Source organism: Apium graveolens, chromosome 2 (assembly GCF_009905375.1).
Source record: "Apium graveolens cultivar Ventura chromosome 2, ASM990537v1, whole genome shotgun sequence".
Classification (NCBI taxonomy): domain Eukaryota; kingdom Viridiplantae; phylum Streptophyta; class Magnoliopsida; order Apiales; family Apiaceae; genus Apium; species Apium graveolens.
The window spans coordinates 92,071,079-92,088,895 of record NC_133648.1 but is presented as its reverse complement, the minus strand read 5'-3'; the positions used below and the strand labels follow the sequence as shown (position 1 = coordinate 92,088,895).

General features: G+C 38.7%; 1 protein-coding gene and 1 pseudogene across 1 annotated transcript in view; both read left to right on the top strand.

Moving 5' to 3' along the window:
* Nucleotides 1-1,382: 1,382 nt before the first annotated feature.
* LOC141691373 (uncharacterized) overlaps nt 1,383-17,817 on the top strand; it is a 98,648-nt gene continuing 82,213 nt past the window's right edge. The window contains exons 1-2 of the mRNA XM_074496099.1: nt 1,383-1,721; nt 1,764-2,411. Of these exons, the coding sequence (XP_074352200.1) occupies nt 1,383-1,721; nt 1,764-2,411 (987 nt within the window). The remainder of the gene's footprint in view (nt 1,722-1,763; nt 2,412-17,817) is intronic.
* On the top strand, nt 12,893-13,007 carry LOC141709368 (small nucleolar RNA R71; annotated as a pseudogene).

Here is a 17,817-nt window from a genome sequence, read left to right as displayed (position 1 = left end):
GAGCTTATTCATGAACAGCTCGGTCATGAACCAGCTCTATCTTTTACAACCAAAAACTTTTGGATGAACAAGGGCCTGCATTTTTTATGAGCACATTCGCTGTTGAGGGAGTTCTTCCCATGAATTATGTCATTTTTGTCCATCCAAATACTATGCATAGCAACACTAATGAATAAAATTTTGACCTGATTTTGTAAGTTGTTGGCCATTCCCTGAATTGGCTTGAACCAATGAAGAGGTGAAGGAGAAGGACTATTCCTTAAGATAGTAAGCATGTAAGAGCAATCCTGGAGGCTGGAGAGGGTGATGAATATTTTCATCTGAGTTCTGACGAACACATGTAGAATCAGTTTGCATACTAAACCTTATCATTCGACCCTATTGAGGAGAACATAATTATTTCAATCATTTTAGTACTTATGTTATTTTATGTATTTACTGCATTAAATCTGGGATTGCTTGTATCAATGTCTAGACAAATTCAGTTAGTACTTTTTGCTATATTTAGCTATAAGACTTGGCCTCAATCTGTAATGCACATCATTGGCTATATAGCAAGGGTGTGGCCTTGTCTTACATTCTCGAGTTAATAAATATTATTTTCATCTCACTGTGTGTTCTTAGAGTTCAGTAACAATATCTTCATAAGCTTACTCTATAAAGCTTATCATGGTATCAGAGCTTAATTGAATCTGAGACACAAGAACCTTGAGAAAAATATTTTCTTGCTTCATTTTTTACTAGATCTTATTCCAGAACCAATCTCATGGCAGGTGCTCGAGTTTCATACCAAGAAATGCTAAACCCTTTATTTCTTCACCCCTCAGACAATGCTACTTCAATCCAGGTGGACAAACTACAAGGTTCAAGAGATTATCGAGCATTGAGGAGGATAATGGAGATCAATTTGGCTTCAAAATGAAAGTTGGGGTTTGCAACATGCACTGTATCAGTATCAACAGAAGATGCACAGAAGGTTGAGATGTGGGAGACCTGCAATAATATGGTAATTGCTTGGTTAACCTCTAATGTTTCTCCTTCTATTAAAACATCTATTATGTATATGACAATAGCTAGAGAGATATGGAGTAATTAGGAAAAACGATTTTTAATAACAAATGGATCTAGAAAATACAAACTAAATAAAGAATTTTATGAAATCAAAAAAAAATCATATGCTTGGGAATGATTATTACACAGCTATGAAATCATTGTGGGAGGAAGTAGAGAGCATGAATATTCTTCCTACTCTGACAAACCCAACTAGTGAGGTTACAAAACTGCTTGAAGTGATACACGTGTAAAGAGAAGAGTCTAAACTCTTTCAGTTCTTGAACAGAGTTGATGAGATTTATAACTCGCATAGAAGTTAGCTGTTAATGATGGTTCCTCTACCTAGTGTAGAAAATGTTTGCTTTGTTTTAATGCAGGAAGAAACACAAAGAGACATCTTGCAGACTGATAAAACTGATGACAATATTATGGCCATGTTTGGCAGATCTTCTCAGCCTAGACAATATAAGCCTTCTGGTGATAGAAATGTATCTTGCAGTGCTTGTGGTCTTAAAGGGCATAGTGGTGATAAATATTGGTCAGTGGTGGGCTATCCAAAGCGGCATACCAGTAATTCTAGACCATCTACAAGTCTAAATAAACAAAAGAAGCCTGGTAATCAACAATGGACATCTGGGAGCCAATTAAATCAGAGAATGGCGGCTGCTGTTAGAACTAAAGAGTTGAATTCTTCCTTCTCTCCATAACAGTTGGAGCAGTTGGCAAAATTGTTAAACCCACAAATGCAAGCTGCAAATTATTGCAAGTCAGAAACAGATGATGAACTAGATCATTTTTCCGGGATGATTATTTGTTGTCAAGCTACAAGCAACTCTCAAGATTGGATAATTGATAGCGGTGCCACGGACCACATGACTTCTCATGTATCAAACTTAAAGGAATGTAAATTTGCTAACGCATTGCACATCAATTTACCAAATGGAAGCCAGGCAACTCTTTCTCATATTGGTACTGTGGTTCTACCAACAGGTCTGCTGTTGTGTGTACCTAAGTTTCAACACAATTTGTTGTCAGTTCAAAAGCTCATAAAATATTCTGATTGTGCTGTGCATTTCTTCACAACTCACTATCTTATACTAGATAATATGACTAGCACCTTGGTGGGAGTTGGAGAGGCTAAGCAGGGCTTGTATTACATGGTGGATCACCTGAGCAAAGCATTGCAAAAAAAATGGTTCTCTGCTTTGGATAAGAAGTATTTATGCTTTAATGCTGCAGTGGTCAATTCATCAAGTCAAGAATCTTTGGAGCTGTGGCACAATATGCTCAGTCACATGCATGTCTCCAATATGCAGCATATTCCAGTCTTGTCACATTTCCCAAAGAAATCGGCCAAGGTATGCATCACTTGCCCCTTAGCCAAATTCACCAAACTGCCTTATTGCTTAAGTAAATCACATGCTTTATATGCTTTTTATTTGGTGCACATTGATATCTAGGGGCCGTAAAAAGTATGCACAAAGGGAAAATTTAAACTCTTTTTGACAATGGTGGATGACAATACTAGATATACTTGGGTGTATCTTTTGCAATACAAGTCAGATGCTTTAAAAACTCTAAAAAAAATAATGTGTTATGTGCACACACACTTTAAAACAACCATAAAAATACTGAGGTCGGATAATGCGTTGGAATTTGATTATATGCATTGTAAACCGTTTTTTGCTAAGAATGGTATATTGCATCAGACCTCATGTGTCTATAGGCCTTGGCAGAATTCCCGTGTAGAACGCAAACACCGACACATACTTGAAGTAGCTAGATTCCTAAGATTCCAAGCTTCTTTTCCTTTAAACAATTGGGGTGATTGCGTTCTCACCGCAGTCTATTTAATTAATAGGACTCCCTTGTTAGGAGTAATTGATGATATCAAGCAGAAACTATTAGAAGTTCACTTCAGAACTTATATCAATGGATGATGATGATATCAATGGATGATGATATCAACGAACGATGATGTCAATGGATGATGAAATCAGTATTTATCACATCAGTTGATCTTCGATAAGGAAAAGGAAATAGGAACTCAAGGCGGTGAAGGACTTTATCTCAGAAGCATTGTATAGGTTTCCTTGTTATTGATAGAATAGGATTTCTTATACATTGTGTAGATGTGCTCTATATAAAGCACAGATTAGGTTCATGCTATATGCATTACGACATTGTTATATCTTTCGCATAACCTAGCAGCGCTCAAGGATAATTGTTCATCCTTTCGAGAGATAACGTTTGTAATCAGTTTTAATCAGTTAACATAAAAACTGTTGATTCTGTTGAAGCTTTGTCGAATAGATTGTATTAATTGTATTCACCCCCCTCTACAGTTAATTAAGGGCCTAACAATTGGTATTAGAGCTTGTTGTTAACGTACAAACAGTTTAAGATTTAAAAATTAATCTACAATGGGAGACAAAAAAGAAGAAACACAGAATCCGAAACCACCAACCCCGACCACATCACAGATAAGCAGCAACATGAGTAAGTGTGAAGCAATCAAGGTGCCATCCTGAAGATACATGATTATCCAATCTGGGAAGTCAGGATGGCCATGTGTTTGGGAACCACGGATCCTGAATATCTAAACAAGATCTATGATGGTCCTCATAGACCAATGAAGGTAGTTGATTCACTTGCAAGATAACCAGAGAAGATGATAAACAAAGACAGGAAGGACTATTCTCCTGAAGATCTCTCATCTATCATGAAGGATGCTAAGGTCAGACACATCATGCACAGCAGTCTTGATAGTGTTATGTCCAATAGAGTAATTGGATGTAAGATAGCAAAAGAGATATGGGATGCTTTAGAAGTAAAGTTTCAAGGTATAACTGCTATTGTTAGGCACAAAGCATGTGCTAAATAAATCACGCAAGTATACACATTCGCAAGTAATATAGAATGATTTCTAGTTCATTCCCACAGAGACTCTGATTAATTGTATTTAATTAACACTTACTCACCAATGTATGATTATTCTTCAATGCCAAGACAATAACAATTAAGATTGGTTAACTAATATTAACTACGAGAATTAAACACTTGAATTAACAATATTAAATACACATGAGATCCTAACTTCATTACTACTTCATTCAATAGTTATTGTCATTAACCTTAGCATGTAATGGTGATGATATTAATCGAACAACACGAAACTGATAAACGCCAACCTTCGTTGTACGAATACCATTCTACCAAGCATCCACAATTAAGATAGAAGTTGAATATGCATCAATTATGTTGAGACCCTATATGTCTACAGAATTTGACAACATAACGATTTAAGCGCAAGTTATTCATGATGATTACACAGGGCAAGTAAAACGGTTAGAGTTACCCACTAATCATGCATACGATACATGAACCTATGCTAGCATGGCAAGTTCTAAATCTCAAGATTCACTGTCGCTTCACAAGAGATTAACAGGCTATCTTACATGTCCGCGACACATATAAGACGAATAAGCACAACCTATACTAGATATCATAAAATCACCACATACCAAGGTATTAAACAATTAACTAAAGAAATCCATAGTAAATCCGCTAGAATCCCATGATCACGATTACCCCATAATAGAACTCATCGTCACCATGGGTTCATATGAAAGCATGATAATAACACAACAATATAAGGCTAATAAAAATACTTAATAAATAATGAAGTACGTCATAAGAGTATTAAGGTTCAAAGCATAAAGAAAACTAGCATCCACAGTTACAACGAATTAAAAGGATCACAAGATAAACGTATATTTCCTCTTCTTCGTTGTTGCATGCTAAAACGGTCTTCTGAATCTTCTTGCCCTCGCTCTTGATTTTCTTCTTTCTTCAGAAAACGTCTTCCCATAAGGTTTATATAATAGCCCAAGAGAACCAGCGCCAACAGAAGCCCAATCGTACTTGAGTTAATAAAATCCAGATTCTAAAAATCCGCCCACACGTGGTCGCCTGCATCTTCCACACGGCCGCCTGCTAGCACGCGGTCACCTGCTCCTAGCACGCGGCCGCCTGCTACCTTTCTGGAAAATTCCTTATTCTGCTTCTGTTTTTGATGATTTCTTCACTCATCACCCCTAGACTGATTCCAAACACTTTCTTAAGCTTTATTTGATGAAAACCACCTATCTAAGCAAGTTATACCCTGAAATGTAAAAACACTAGAAAATGCGTCAAATACACAAAATACTTAAGTCCAAGACACCAATTCAAGCTGTTATGAGACGCTCTAAGTGGTATAAAATGCCACTTATCATACCCCTAAACTTGAATCGATGCTTGTCCTCAAGCATCACAGACTCAAATTTAGAATAAAACATGCATGAATGCAACTATATGAATGCAGCGATCCCCTCACGATGACTAAACCAACCAACACATGACATATCAATAAATGCAATTAGGCGACTAAAGATCAATCAAATCACGCAAGCTAACATACAACTAGAAACGTGGTGTGTGCGAATGCTTAACAAATATGCTTCGAAACTAGATCAATCACCATAACTTAATTATCCTTAAGGCAATCACAAGCTTATACGAAGAATATATTTTAGACACAAAATGACTTATAACACTTCAAGATTATTGGAGTTTATTATGGAATCATGCTTTATTCAACACATAAAATAAATGCTTATTTGATCGTTCAATGAGTGAGGTCCACAAATGACTTATGCAATGGTACCCATTTAGCGAACGTTAGGTTAGCGGATCCCAGACTATAAAAGCCTTCGGTCACTAGGCACAAAGTCCCCTAAGAACTTAATAACTTGAATACCAAAGAGCCCACTCGTGATCAATTGTGCATTAACCATAATTTTTCTTTCTTTTTTTCCCTTTTTTTTCTTTTTTTTTTTAATTTATGAGCAAGTGCGTTTCGCTCCATCTTGCTCAACCCTAGACTACTCGTATACAATACGATCCGGCTACTAGCCAATTGACGCCTAGCCACAATTAGAAATGAATTCCAATTTTTTTTCTCCAATTTTTATCTTTTTATGTCTTTTATCATTAAGAGCTTAGCATGCATTCTAAGCATAAGCAATAGATTAACCTCAAAAACCATCAAACCATGACAACAATCTAGTCCTTAAACATACTCTAAGACTTGGTGAAATTACAAGTGTTTCTAGCATACATATCAACCTAACAAGATTCAACATCACTCTAGTGCTATCACTACACTCGCATCAATATTATATATTAATCGGTAAAGCAACACAAAGGGATCATAGTATATGCATGAGCTATATGACATGATAAATAAAGCTATAAATAAAATAAAAAAAAAACTATATGGCAAAAATATGCAACTATATGAACTAAAATATCATGAATATGCAACTACATGACACACACACAAATATGTTCTTTAACTACCACCCCCAAACTTAAAATCTTCACTGTCCCCAGTGAAGGTAATAGAAAGGAACACAGGGTATACCTACTTAGACGAATTATCATCATCATCACCCTCAGAGGGTGGAGTGTCAGGAGGTGGATAAGCAGAATCCTCACCATAAACGGGCCACTGGATGTTAGCTCCAAGGCCTCTAAATGCACTCCCAAGTGCTTGGGTGAGCTCCTACGTAAACCGACTCTGCGACTCTTACATCGCATCCATCCTCCTGGAAAGCCTCCTGTACTAGACATCAGCCAATCCCGAACCATCTCCTCCCTGAGCTCTCAAAAAGCCTGCCTCTCCCTGAGCCTGACTGGGCCTAGCCATAGCAGTACAGCTGCTGGAACTCCTCCCGGAAGGCGATACCCTAAACCATATGACTAGGGCTCTCCACCCGTCCACTCCTGCATCGCATTCAATGTCGATGAATCAATAGGAGCGGCCGACATCTGCAACTGCTCATAAGAAGGCCACTGGACTCCAACTGCCTTGCAAAGCTTCGTGACAATAGAGGCATATGAGATAGAGTATTGCGATTTCCCCCTCAAAAACTTTAAAATCCCTTGGTAGATGTACTCACCAAGGTCCACATAATATTCATCATTCAGAATTCCCCATAACAACCTCGCCCTCTCCACTGTAACCTCATGTGCATGCAAAGAAGGAAGAATATTAGCACATATAAACGCATTACAGGCACGAGCATACCTGTTCATCGCGACAGCAGGGAAACTACGATAATCGTTGGACCCCCTTTTGAACTTCCACACTGTGTCAGTCTGACAGAGAGTAGCAATAATCAAGTCCAAATTAAAGTCCTCAGGGGCCTTTGAATTCCAGTTCTCCTCCTGTGATTTCCTTTGTCGCTGTCCAATCACACGACGAATCACCTCGGGCTGATAATCAACAGTAAGCCCACGAACAACAGAAAACCCATTCCTGTCGGCCTTGGCGTTCACATAGAACTCGTGAACAACACTCATCGATACCGCCTCAGGTGACTTGCAGAATGTAATCCATCCCTTCTCAGCAATCATCGGTAGCAACTCACCATCCCTCCCTGATGGCAAGAACCCTCTCTCCCTCATAATAGGCTTAGTCAGAAGCTTGGTGTACTCTTCTTCAGCAGCCCTATCCAACAATCGGGGCCTTGCAACAGTATTCCTCGAAGAATCAGTAGCAGTCGGGTTGGTGCTACTGCTACCCATAGTTCGTGATCTCTTTGGGGCCATGAGAACTGAGAATAAGAGTTAGAGAGTTTGTGTTTGGTGTGTAGGAGAGATTTTGTAGAGTTGAAAGTGTTAGGATGTGTATGTAGAGGTTGTATGTATTTATAAGGAAAATTTTAGGGTTAAAATTTGATTAGGAGTGGGGATTGTGGCTAAATTTGGGGGGAATTCGTGGGTTAATGGGTGATATGGCTTCTGTGAATTTTGTTTTTATTTTGTTTTTCTTTTTTTTATAGGCTAAAAAATGATTTTTCAACAGTCAGGGACGCACGCGGCCGCCTGGCACCAGCACGCGGGCGCCAGCTGTCACGCGGTCGCCTGATCCTAGTAGGCAGGCGCCTGCTAGGCTTCTGGAAAAAAAAAATTCTCCCAACTTTTTTTGGATTTTTTTTGGGTTTTTGGATAAAGTACTAAATTATAAGGTGTCCTATGGTCTCATACCTTGGGTTGCCTCCCAAGAAGCGCTTCTTTTACGTCATTAGTTTGACGTAGAGTAATACGATCAAGTGGACAATAAAACGGCACTAAACCCTTCACGGTTTGCCGTATCCCCATTATAGTGCTTTAATCTCCACCGCTCCATGTGGGAACACAGTTTTGACGATAAATGGTCCAGACCACCTTGATTTCAACTTGCCAGGAAAACGTCGGAGACGAGAGTTGAATAGAAGAACTTGTTGCCCCGGCACGAATGACTTAAGCGATAGCTTCTTGTCATGCCACCTTTTTACCTTTTCCTTGTACATTTTGTTATTTTCGTACACTTGAAGTCGAAATTCATCAAGTTCATTTAACTGAAGCATTCGCTTCTTCCCAGCTGCATCTAAATCAAGGTTTAACTTCTTCAATACCCAATAAGCCTTATGATCAAGCTCCGCGGGTAAATGACATCCCTTACCATAGACAAGTTGAAACGGGGACATCCCAAGTGGAGTCTTGTATGCTGTTCTATAAGCCCAAACAGCTTCATCGAGCTTCAAAGACCAATCTTTCCTTGACGGACAAACGACTTTCTCTAGAATGCGCTTGATCTCTCTATTAGACACTTTAGCTTGACCATTAGTTTACGGATGATAGGCAGTAGCAATGCGATGATTCATATTGTAGCATTGCATCATAGAAGTGAACTTATGATTGCGGAAATGCGACCATTCGTCACTTATGATAACTCGTGGTGTTCCAAACCTTGTGAAAATCTGCTTATGAAGAAAACTCAACACTACCTTTGCATCATTAGTCATAGAGCTTTGACTTCTACCCATTTCGAGACATAATCGACTGCCAGCAAGATGTATTGATTATTGCAGGACGAGATAAATGGTCCCATGAAAATGATTCCCCAAACATCGAAGACCTCAACTTCAAGTAGCACATTTAAAGGCATCTTATCCTTTCTAGAAAGATTCCCAACTCTTTGGCAACGATCACACCTTAAGACGAACTGATGTGCATCCTTAAACAACGTAGGCTAGAAAAAACCTGCTTGAAGAATACGAGCTGCTGTCTTTTTACCACCATAATGTCCACCATAAACTGTGGAATGAAAGTCTCGTAATATCCCCTCCGTCTCACAGAATGGGATACATAACCTGATGATCTGGTCAGCTTCTTGTCTAAACAAATATGGTTCATCCCACATATACCACTTCACCTTATGTAGAAACTTCTTCTTTTGAGTCGTATTCATATTATGAGGCATTATATTGCTAACAAGATAGGTCACAATGTCTGCGAACCATGGCTCTTCCTCTTGAATTGCGAACAACTGCTCATCCGGAAAAGATTCGTTGATCAATGTCTTATCATGTGAAGTAATTGGGATTCTCCAATCTAGAGAGATGGTCAGCCACTTGATTTTCAGTATATTTTCGATCCTTGATCTCTAACTCGAATTCCTGTAGTAAGAGAACCCAACGGATAAGTCTAGGCTTCGAATCCTTTTTGAGACCAGATAGCGTATGGCAGCGTGATCAGTGAACACTATCACCTTTGTCCCTAGTAGATAAGATCGAAATTTTTCGAAACCAAAAACTATAGCCAAAAGCTCCTTCTCGGTAGTAGTGTAGTTCAGTTGGGCTCCACTGAGCGTCTTACTAGCATAGTAGACCACATGAAAGATATTAGTCTTTCGCTGCCCAAGAACTGCTCCCACTGCATAATCACTTGCATCACACATCATCTCAAAAGGTTCTCTCCAATCAGGTGCCGTAATAACTGGTGCGGTGATTAAACTCTTCTTGAGAGTCTCGAATGCTGCCAAGCATTCATCATCAAATTTGAAAAGCACATCTTTCTTGAGCAAATTGCACAACGGCTTAGATATCTTAGAGAAATCCTTGATGAAATGCCGATAAAAACCTGCATGACCGAGAAAGCTACGGATTCCTTCTACAGAAATAGGTGGCGGAAGATTTTCAATGACGCCCACCTTGGCTTTATCCACCTCAAGACCTTTACTAGAGACCTTATGCCTAAGAATGATGTCTTGTTGTACCATGAAGTGACATTTTTCCTAATTGAGCACCAGATTGGTCTCAACACACCTTTTGAGCACCAAACGGAGATTATTCAAGCATTCATCATACGAATTTCCAAAGACGGAGAATTCGTCCATGAATACTTCGACATTATTTCCAATCATATCAGAGAATATGGCCATCATGCATCTCTGAAAAGTGGCAGGTGCACCACATAAGCCAAAAGAAACTCTGCGAAAAGCAAACGTGCCAAATGGACAAGTGAAGGTAGTCTTCTTTTGATCTTCTGGTGCAATGCAAATCTGATTGTAGCTCGAATAGCCATCCAGAAGACAATAATACTCATGACCAGCCAACCTGTCAAGCATCTGATCAATGAATGGAAGAGGGAAGGGATCCTTCCTCCTGGCTTTATTCAACTTCCTGTAGTCCATGCATACCCTCCATCCTGTGACTGTTCGAGTAGGGATGAGCTCGTTCTTCTCATTTGCTACCACAGTAATACCTCCTTTCTTAGGTACACATTGCACGGGGCTCACCCAATAACTGTCAGAAATAGGATATATGATTCCTGCATCCAGCCAATTTAAAATTTATTTCTTCACCACTTCTTTCATTATAGGATTAAGCCTTCGTTGTTGCTCAATAGTCGGCTTGCTACTTTTCTCTAGCAGAATTTTATGCATGTAGTACGAAGGGCTGATCCCTTTTATATCTACTATAGTCCATCCGATGGCCGATTTGAATTCTCTCAGAATCCTCAAGAGCTTGTCTTCATCACTACCTGAAAGGTCAGATGCAATAATAACAGGCAAAGTAGATGCATCACCTAAAAAAGCATACCTCAAGTGTTCAGGCAATGGTTTAAGCTCCAAAGTAGGTGCTTCCTCAATAGATGGTTTGAGCTTTCCCTCAGCATTCTTGAGATTAGTACTACCAAGAGATTCAAATGGCATGTCTAACTTCCATTTCCAAGGAGAAGCATTCAAATATTGTAACTACTCATTGCCTTCATCATCTTCACTGTCAAAATCCCCCAATAAGGTTTTTTCTAAGGCGTTAGACCTTAGCGCATGATCAAGTTCTGAAATAACTGCAGAATCGACCAAATCCACCTTGAGGCACTCCTCATCTTCCGTAGGGAATTTCATCGCATTGAATACATTGAATGTCACATCTTGATCTTGCACCCTCATATCGAGTTCACCTTTTTGCACATCTATCAAGGTACGGCCTGTGGCCAAGAAAGTTCTTCCCAAGATTATGGGAATCTTCTTATCTTCCTCGAAATCCAGAATGACAAAATCTGCAGGAAAGATGAGCTTGTCCACCTTTACTAGCACGTCCTCCACAATGCCTCGTGGGTATATAATCGAATGATTAGCCAATTGTAGAGACATGTAGGTGGGCTTCGGATCAGGCAAATTCAGCTTTTTGAAGATAGACAACGACATCATATTGATGCTTGCTCCCAAATCGCAAAGGCGCTTGTCAAATGACAACTTGCCAATGGTGCAAGGAATGGTGAAGCTACCTGGATCCTTGAGCTTTGGAGGTAACATTTATTGCAGCACGGCACTGCACTCTTCTGTTAGAGCAACGGTGTCAAGATTATCCAGTTTTACCTTCCTCGATAGAATACCTTTCATCAATTTTACATAACTAGGCATTTGCTCAAGAGCCTCAGCGAAAGGTATGTTAATGTGAAGTTTCTTGAACACCTCCAGAAACTTACCAAATTACTTGTCCAGCTTTTTTTTTGCAATCGCTTAGGAAAAGGTGGTGGAGGATAGAGCTATTTCTCCCCTGTATTATCCTCAGGCAAAGTATGTTCAAAAGTAGTCTTCCTTGGTTTCCCCTTTTTCTCCTTTTGCTTTCCTTCTTCATCTACAACTTCAACTTCTACATCTTTTGCTTTTTCAGAATCAACAAGTTTTCCAGACCTTAAGGTGACAGCTTTGACTTGCTCTTTAGGTTCCTTCCTGTCTGGCACTTCAGTATCGCTGGGAAGTGTGCCAGGTTGATGATTGAGCAAGGCATTGGCTATTTGTCCAATTTGATTTTCCAAGGTCTTGATAGAAATAGCCTGACTTTTGCACAACAGCTTTAACTCCTCGAAATCTGCACTAGAAGGTGGAGCAGCACCTCCTTATTGAGAATATGTTTGCCTTTGAGCAAATTGCTGAGGTTGCTGGAATCCAGGTGGATTAAACTATTTATTTGTAGCTTGCTGATATGGTTGCTCAACAGCATTCTTATTATTGCTCTAGCTAAAATTGGGATGATTTCTGTTATTAGGATGATAAGTAGTGGGCACAGGTTGTTGCGGTCTCTAAAAATTGTTTACATACTGAACATATTCATTAACAAGAGAACACTGATCCGTAGCATGAGAGCCTGTACAAAGCTCACAGACACTAGCTATTTGATTTACGCCATAGTTGGTTAAAGAATCGACCTTCATAGACAGCGCCTTGAGCTGTGCTGCAATAGCTGTAGCTGCATCGACTTCCAAAATACCTGCTACTTTCCCAGGCATCATCCTTTGAGTTGGGTTTTGATACTCATTTGCAGCCATAGTTTCAATGAGATTATAGGCCTCAATATAGCTATTGTCCCACAAGGCGCCTTCAGAAGCTGCATCGAGCATGGGTCGAGATTCGACCCCCAAACTATTGTAAAAACCAGTTATCACCATCCAGTCAGGCATACCATGATGTGGACAATTTCTCAACATCTCCTTGTAGCACTCCCAAGCTTCGCACATAGTTTCTCCTGGTTGCTGCGCAAACTGAGTAAGAGCACACCTCATAGCTGCAGTTTTGGCCATTGGATAAAACTTCACCAGAAACTTTTGCGCAAGATCTTCCCAAGTAGTGATGGACCCGGCTGGTAAAGAATGTAACCAGTCCTTAGCTTTGTCCCTCAGAGAGAATGGGAAAAGCCTCAGCTTGATAGCCTCATCAGTGACACCATTATATTTGAAAGTACTACAGATCTCGACAAAATTCCTGATATGCATGTTGGGATCTTCAGTCGCAGCCCCTCTGAAAGAAATAGAATTCTGCACCATCTGAATAGTGCCCAGCTTGATTTTAAAAGTATTGTCCTCAATAGCCAGATGAAGGATGCTTGATTGAATATCATCAATTTTAGGTCGAAAAAAGTCCATAAGAGCTTGATCAGCTTGAGCTAGATGATCACCCATTATTTCAGGTTCTTTCTTTTCACTCTCTTTATCCGAATCTTCAAAAACTATCTTCTCCGGAGAGTCAAGAGCTTTATCTGTTTCCACAGCTTTATCCATATTTCTCTTGTGAATGCGAGAACGTGTTTGCATAAACGCTCGCTAGAGTACCTGAAACAAAACTGAAAGCAGTAAGTAACAAGTCTTAATCAATGAATCCTAATAACCACTGATGGCAAGTACATAACTAAATAAATTAACACCGAGTCCCCGACAGCGGCGCCAAAAACTTGTTAGGCACAAAGCATGCGCTAAATAAATCACGCAAGTATACGCGTTCGCAAGTAATATAGAATAATTTCTAGTTCGTTGCCACAAAGACTCTGATTAATTATATTTAATTAACACTTACTCACCAATGTATGATTATTCTTCAATGCCAAGACAATAACAATTAAGATTGGTTAACTAATATTAACTACGAGAATTAAACACTTGAATTAATAATATTAAACACACATGAGATCCTAACTTCATTACTACTTCATTCAATAGTTATTGTCATTAACCTTAGCATGTAATGGTGATGATATTAATCGAACAACACGAAACTGATAAACGCCATCTTTCATTGTACGAATAGCATTCTACCAAGCATTTAAAATTAAGATAGAAGTTGAATAGGCATCAATTATGTTGAGACCCTATATGTCTACAGAATTTGACAATATAACGATTTAAGCGCAAGTTATTCATGATGATTATACATGGCAAGTAAAACGGTTAGAGTTACCCACTAATCATGCATACAATACATGAACCTATGCTAGCATGGCAAGTTCTAAATCTCAAGATTCACTGTCGCTTCACAAGAGATTAACAGGCTATCTTACATGTTCACGACGTATATAAGACGAATAAGCACAACCTATACTAGATATCATACAATCACCACATACCAAGGTATTAAACAATTAACTAAAGAAATCCATTGTAAATCCGCTAGAATCCCATGATCACGATTAGCCCATAATAGAACTCATCGTCACCATGGATTTATATGAAAGCATAATAATAACACAACAATATAAGGCTAATAAAAATACTTAATAAATAATGAAGTACGTCACAAGAGTATTAAGGTTCAAAGCATAAAGAAAACTAGCATCCACAGTTACAACGAATTAAAAGAATCACAAGATAAATGTATGATTCCTCTTCTTCGTTGTTGCGTGCTAAAACGGTCTTCTCAATCTTCTTGCCCTCGCTCTTGATTTTCTTCTTTCTTCAGAAAAAGTTTTCCCATAAAGTTTATATAATAGCCCAAGAGAACCAGCGCCAACAGAAGCCCAATCGTACTCGAGTTAATAAAATTTAGATTCTAAAAATCCGCCTGCACGCAGTCTCCTGCATCTTCCACGCGGCCGCCTGCTAGCACGCGGTCGCCTGCTCCTAGCGCGCGGCCGCCTGCTACCTTTCTGGAAAACTCCTTATTCTGCTTCCGTTTTTGGTGATTTCTTCGCTCATCACCCCTAGACTGATTCCAAACACTTCCTTAAGCTTTATTTGATGAAAACCACCTATCTAAGCAATTTATACCCTGAAATGCAAAAACACTAGAAAACGCGTCAAATACACAAAATACTTAAGTCCAAGATACCAATTCAAGCCGTTATGAGACGCTCTAAGTGGTATAAAATTCCACTTATCAGCTATCAAAAAGAACAGGAGGACAGTACCTACTCAAGAATATGAGCACTTTGACTCACTCATGGATTGACTTAACAGTATTAGCACTTGGATTAAACTTAATGGTCTTTATTTGAACCTTGTTTAGTTTGACCTTGCTATCAGTTTTTATTAGTTCTATTTTCTCAGTTTCTTTTCCATTTTCCTTATCAAAATTAGATCTAGCTGAATATCATAATCCTGATCCCCAACAGCCATCCTCTAAATTTCCTGAGTTAACTTTCCTGAGTTAGTCCAAAGTTTAATAACATCTCTTTCTTTTGCTAGCTCCTTCTCTAGATAAGCATGTTTTTCTAATAATTTTTCTTTAACATAAACAGCATTATCTCTTTCTTTTTGAATTTATAGCATGGAAAGCAACTCAATTTCTAGGTGATCATTCATTTTCTTTAACTCAGAGTTTTCACTCTTGATTCTATTATTCTCTAAGGTTTGATCCCTATAACTAACATGCAGAGTCTTAAGAAATAATCTTAATTCATAGATATCATCGGTATCAAAGCAAGAGTAGTCTGAGGTACCTTTAATTCAACATTGTTAGCCTCACAATCAGCATTTTCCATGAGAGCATAATTGATCCCATCATCTGAATCTGATGAATCATCCCATTTTCTCTTCTTTGAGATCAAAGCTTGTTAGCTGCAAACTGTCCAATTTCATCACAGTTGTAACATCTCTCTTTTAACTTATCAAGTTTTTCAGATCTAGATTCCTTCCAATCAGTATTTCTTCTGTTGTTCCTCTTATCAGAGTTTGAGGAACTGGAACCTTTTTGGAAAAATCTTCTCCCTTTCTTGAAGTTCTTGTAGACCATCTTCTTGAAGCTTTTAACCAACAGGGAAACCATTTGATCCATGTCTTCATTGTTGTTATGATCACTGTCAGTATCTGATTCATTATCAGTATTTGAGTTTGTTATTCCTAGTGGACTAACAATGAGATTTACAGAAGGGGGGTTGAATGTAAAGCATTAAAAGCATCATTGCACTCTTCTTTAGTAAGCTGTGTTAAGTCAGTAGTGATTACCTGATTGCTTGATGAACTAACTTCATTTTCTTCAGAATCAGCCATGAGAGCAAGGTTGACATACTCCACATCTTCATCCTCTTCATCTCCATTAGCTGCCCAGTCCTTTTCTTGAGTAATGAAAGCCCTCTCCTTTTGCTTGAGCAGATCAAAATATTTCTTTTTGTAATCTACTTGTTCAAATTTCTTCTTTTCAGAAGTTGGCTTTCTGCACTCACCTGCAAAGTGTCCACTTATACCACAATTGAAACACTTGAACTTGGATTTGTCCACAGTGTTTTTGTGAGGTTTAGTGGCTCTAGTGTTTTTCTTGAATTTCATCTTTGCAAATCTTCTGGACAGAAATGCAAGATGCTCATCAATACCATCTGAGTCATCTTGGCTGGAGTTGTCTTCATTTTCAGCAACTTGCTCCTTCCCCTTGCTTGATTCCTGATTTCTTATACCATCTTTGGAGTTTGATGTAGATCTTGCAGTTTCTTGTCTGCATTTCCTCTCATCTTCAGCTACCAATGCAACTGAACTTCCTTTCTTTCTCCCCTTCTCCAATACCTCATCCTGTTCCAGCTCTAGTTCATAAGTCTTCAAGATTCCATACAATCTTTCAAGAGTGAAGTCCTTATAATCTTGAGAGTTTCTTAAGGAGACAGTCATGGGTTTCCATTCCTTTGGCAAGGATCTTAAAAATTTAAGATTTGAATCCTTCACCTGGTACACTCTTCCATACAGCTTCAGTCCATTCAACAGCTTTTGGAACCTATTGAATGTTTCATTTAAAGATTCATTTTCTTCAAAATGAAAGTACTCATACTGTTGAATGAGAAGCTGCATTTTGTTTTCTTTCACTTGTTCTGTACCTTCACACAGTAGTTGAACTGTGTCCCAAACCTCTTTGGCAGTTGTGCAATTTATCACATTATCAAACATATCCATGTTAATACCATTAAACAAAATGTTCATAGCCTTCTTGTCCTTGTGGACTTCTTCTGTGTCTTCCAATTTCCATTCTGCTCTAGGTTTTGGAATGGATTGACCAACAGCAACTGTGGCTGTAGCAACTGTTGCTACTTTGTGGGGAATGTGAGGACCATTCTCAATGCAGTTTACATAACCTTCATCTTGGGAGAGTAGATGAAGGTGCATTTTCACCTTCCAATGGTGATAACTGTCTTTGTCAAGAACTGGGATCTTTACTCCAATATCCTTCTTACTCATCTTTGTTAGATTCCAAGATCTTTAAACTCTTTGTATGTCAAGAGCCTGCTCTGATACCAATTGTTATTCCTAGTGGACTAACAATGAGATTTACAGAAGGGGGGTTGAATGTAAATCTCAAAACTTTTTCAAGTTTTGAGCAGTTTATGAAAGTTGTGTGTTCAAGAAGAACAAGTGTGTGAATTGCTTTAAGCTAATACAGACAGATATAAATTCAAGCACAAATGTAAAGAACACAACAGAACTTAAAAACTTTTCTGGTGGATTCGTTGTTCCACCAGAGATGGTATTTTAGAAAATCTGTGATTAAACAATGTTGATCACAGCTGCATCCTAGTACAAACTAGATGAATTTTCTCTCAATATTTTTCTAAACAGCTCTGGAAAATCTCACATCTAATTACTAGCTTCTACTTGGCTTATATATTACCAAGTGTACAAGTTAAGAACAATATA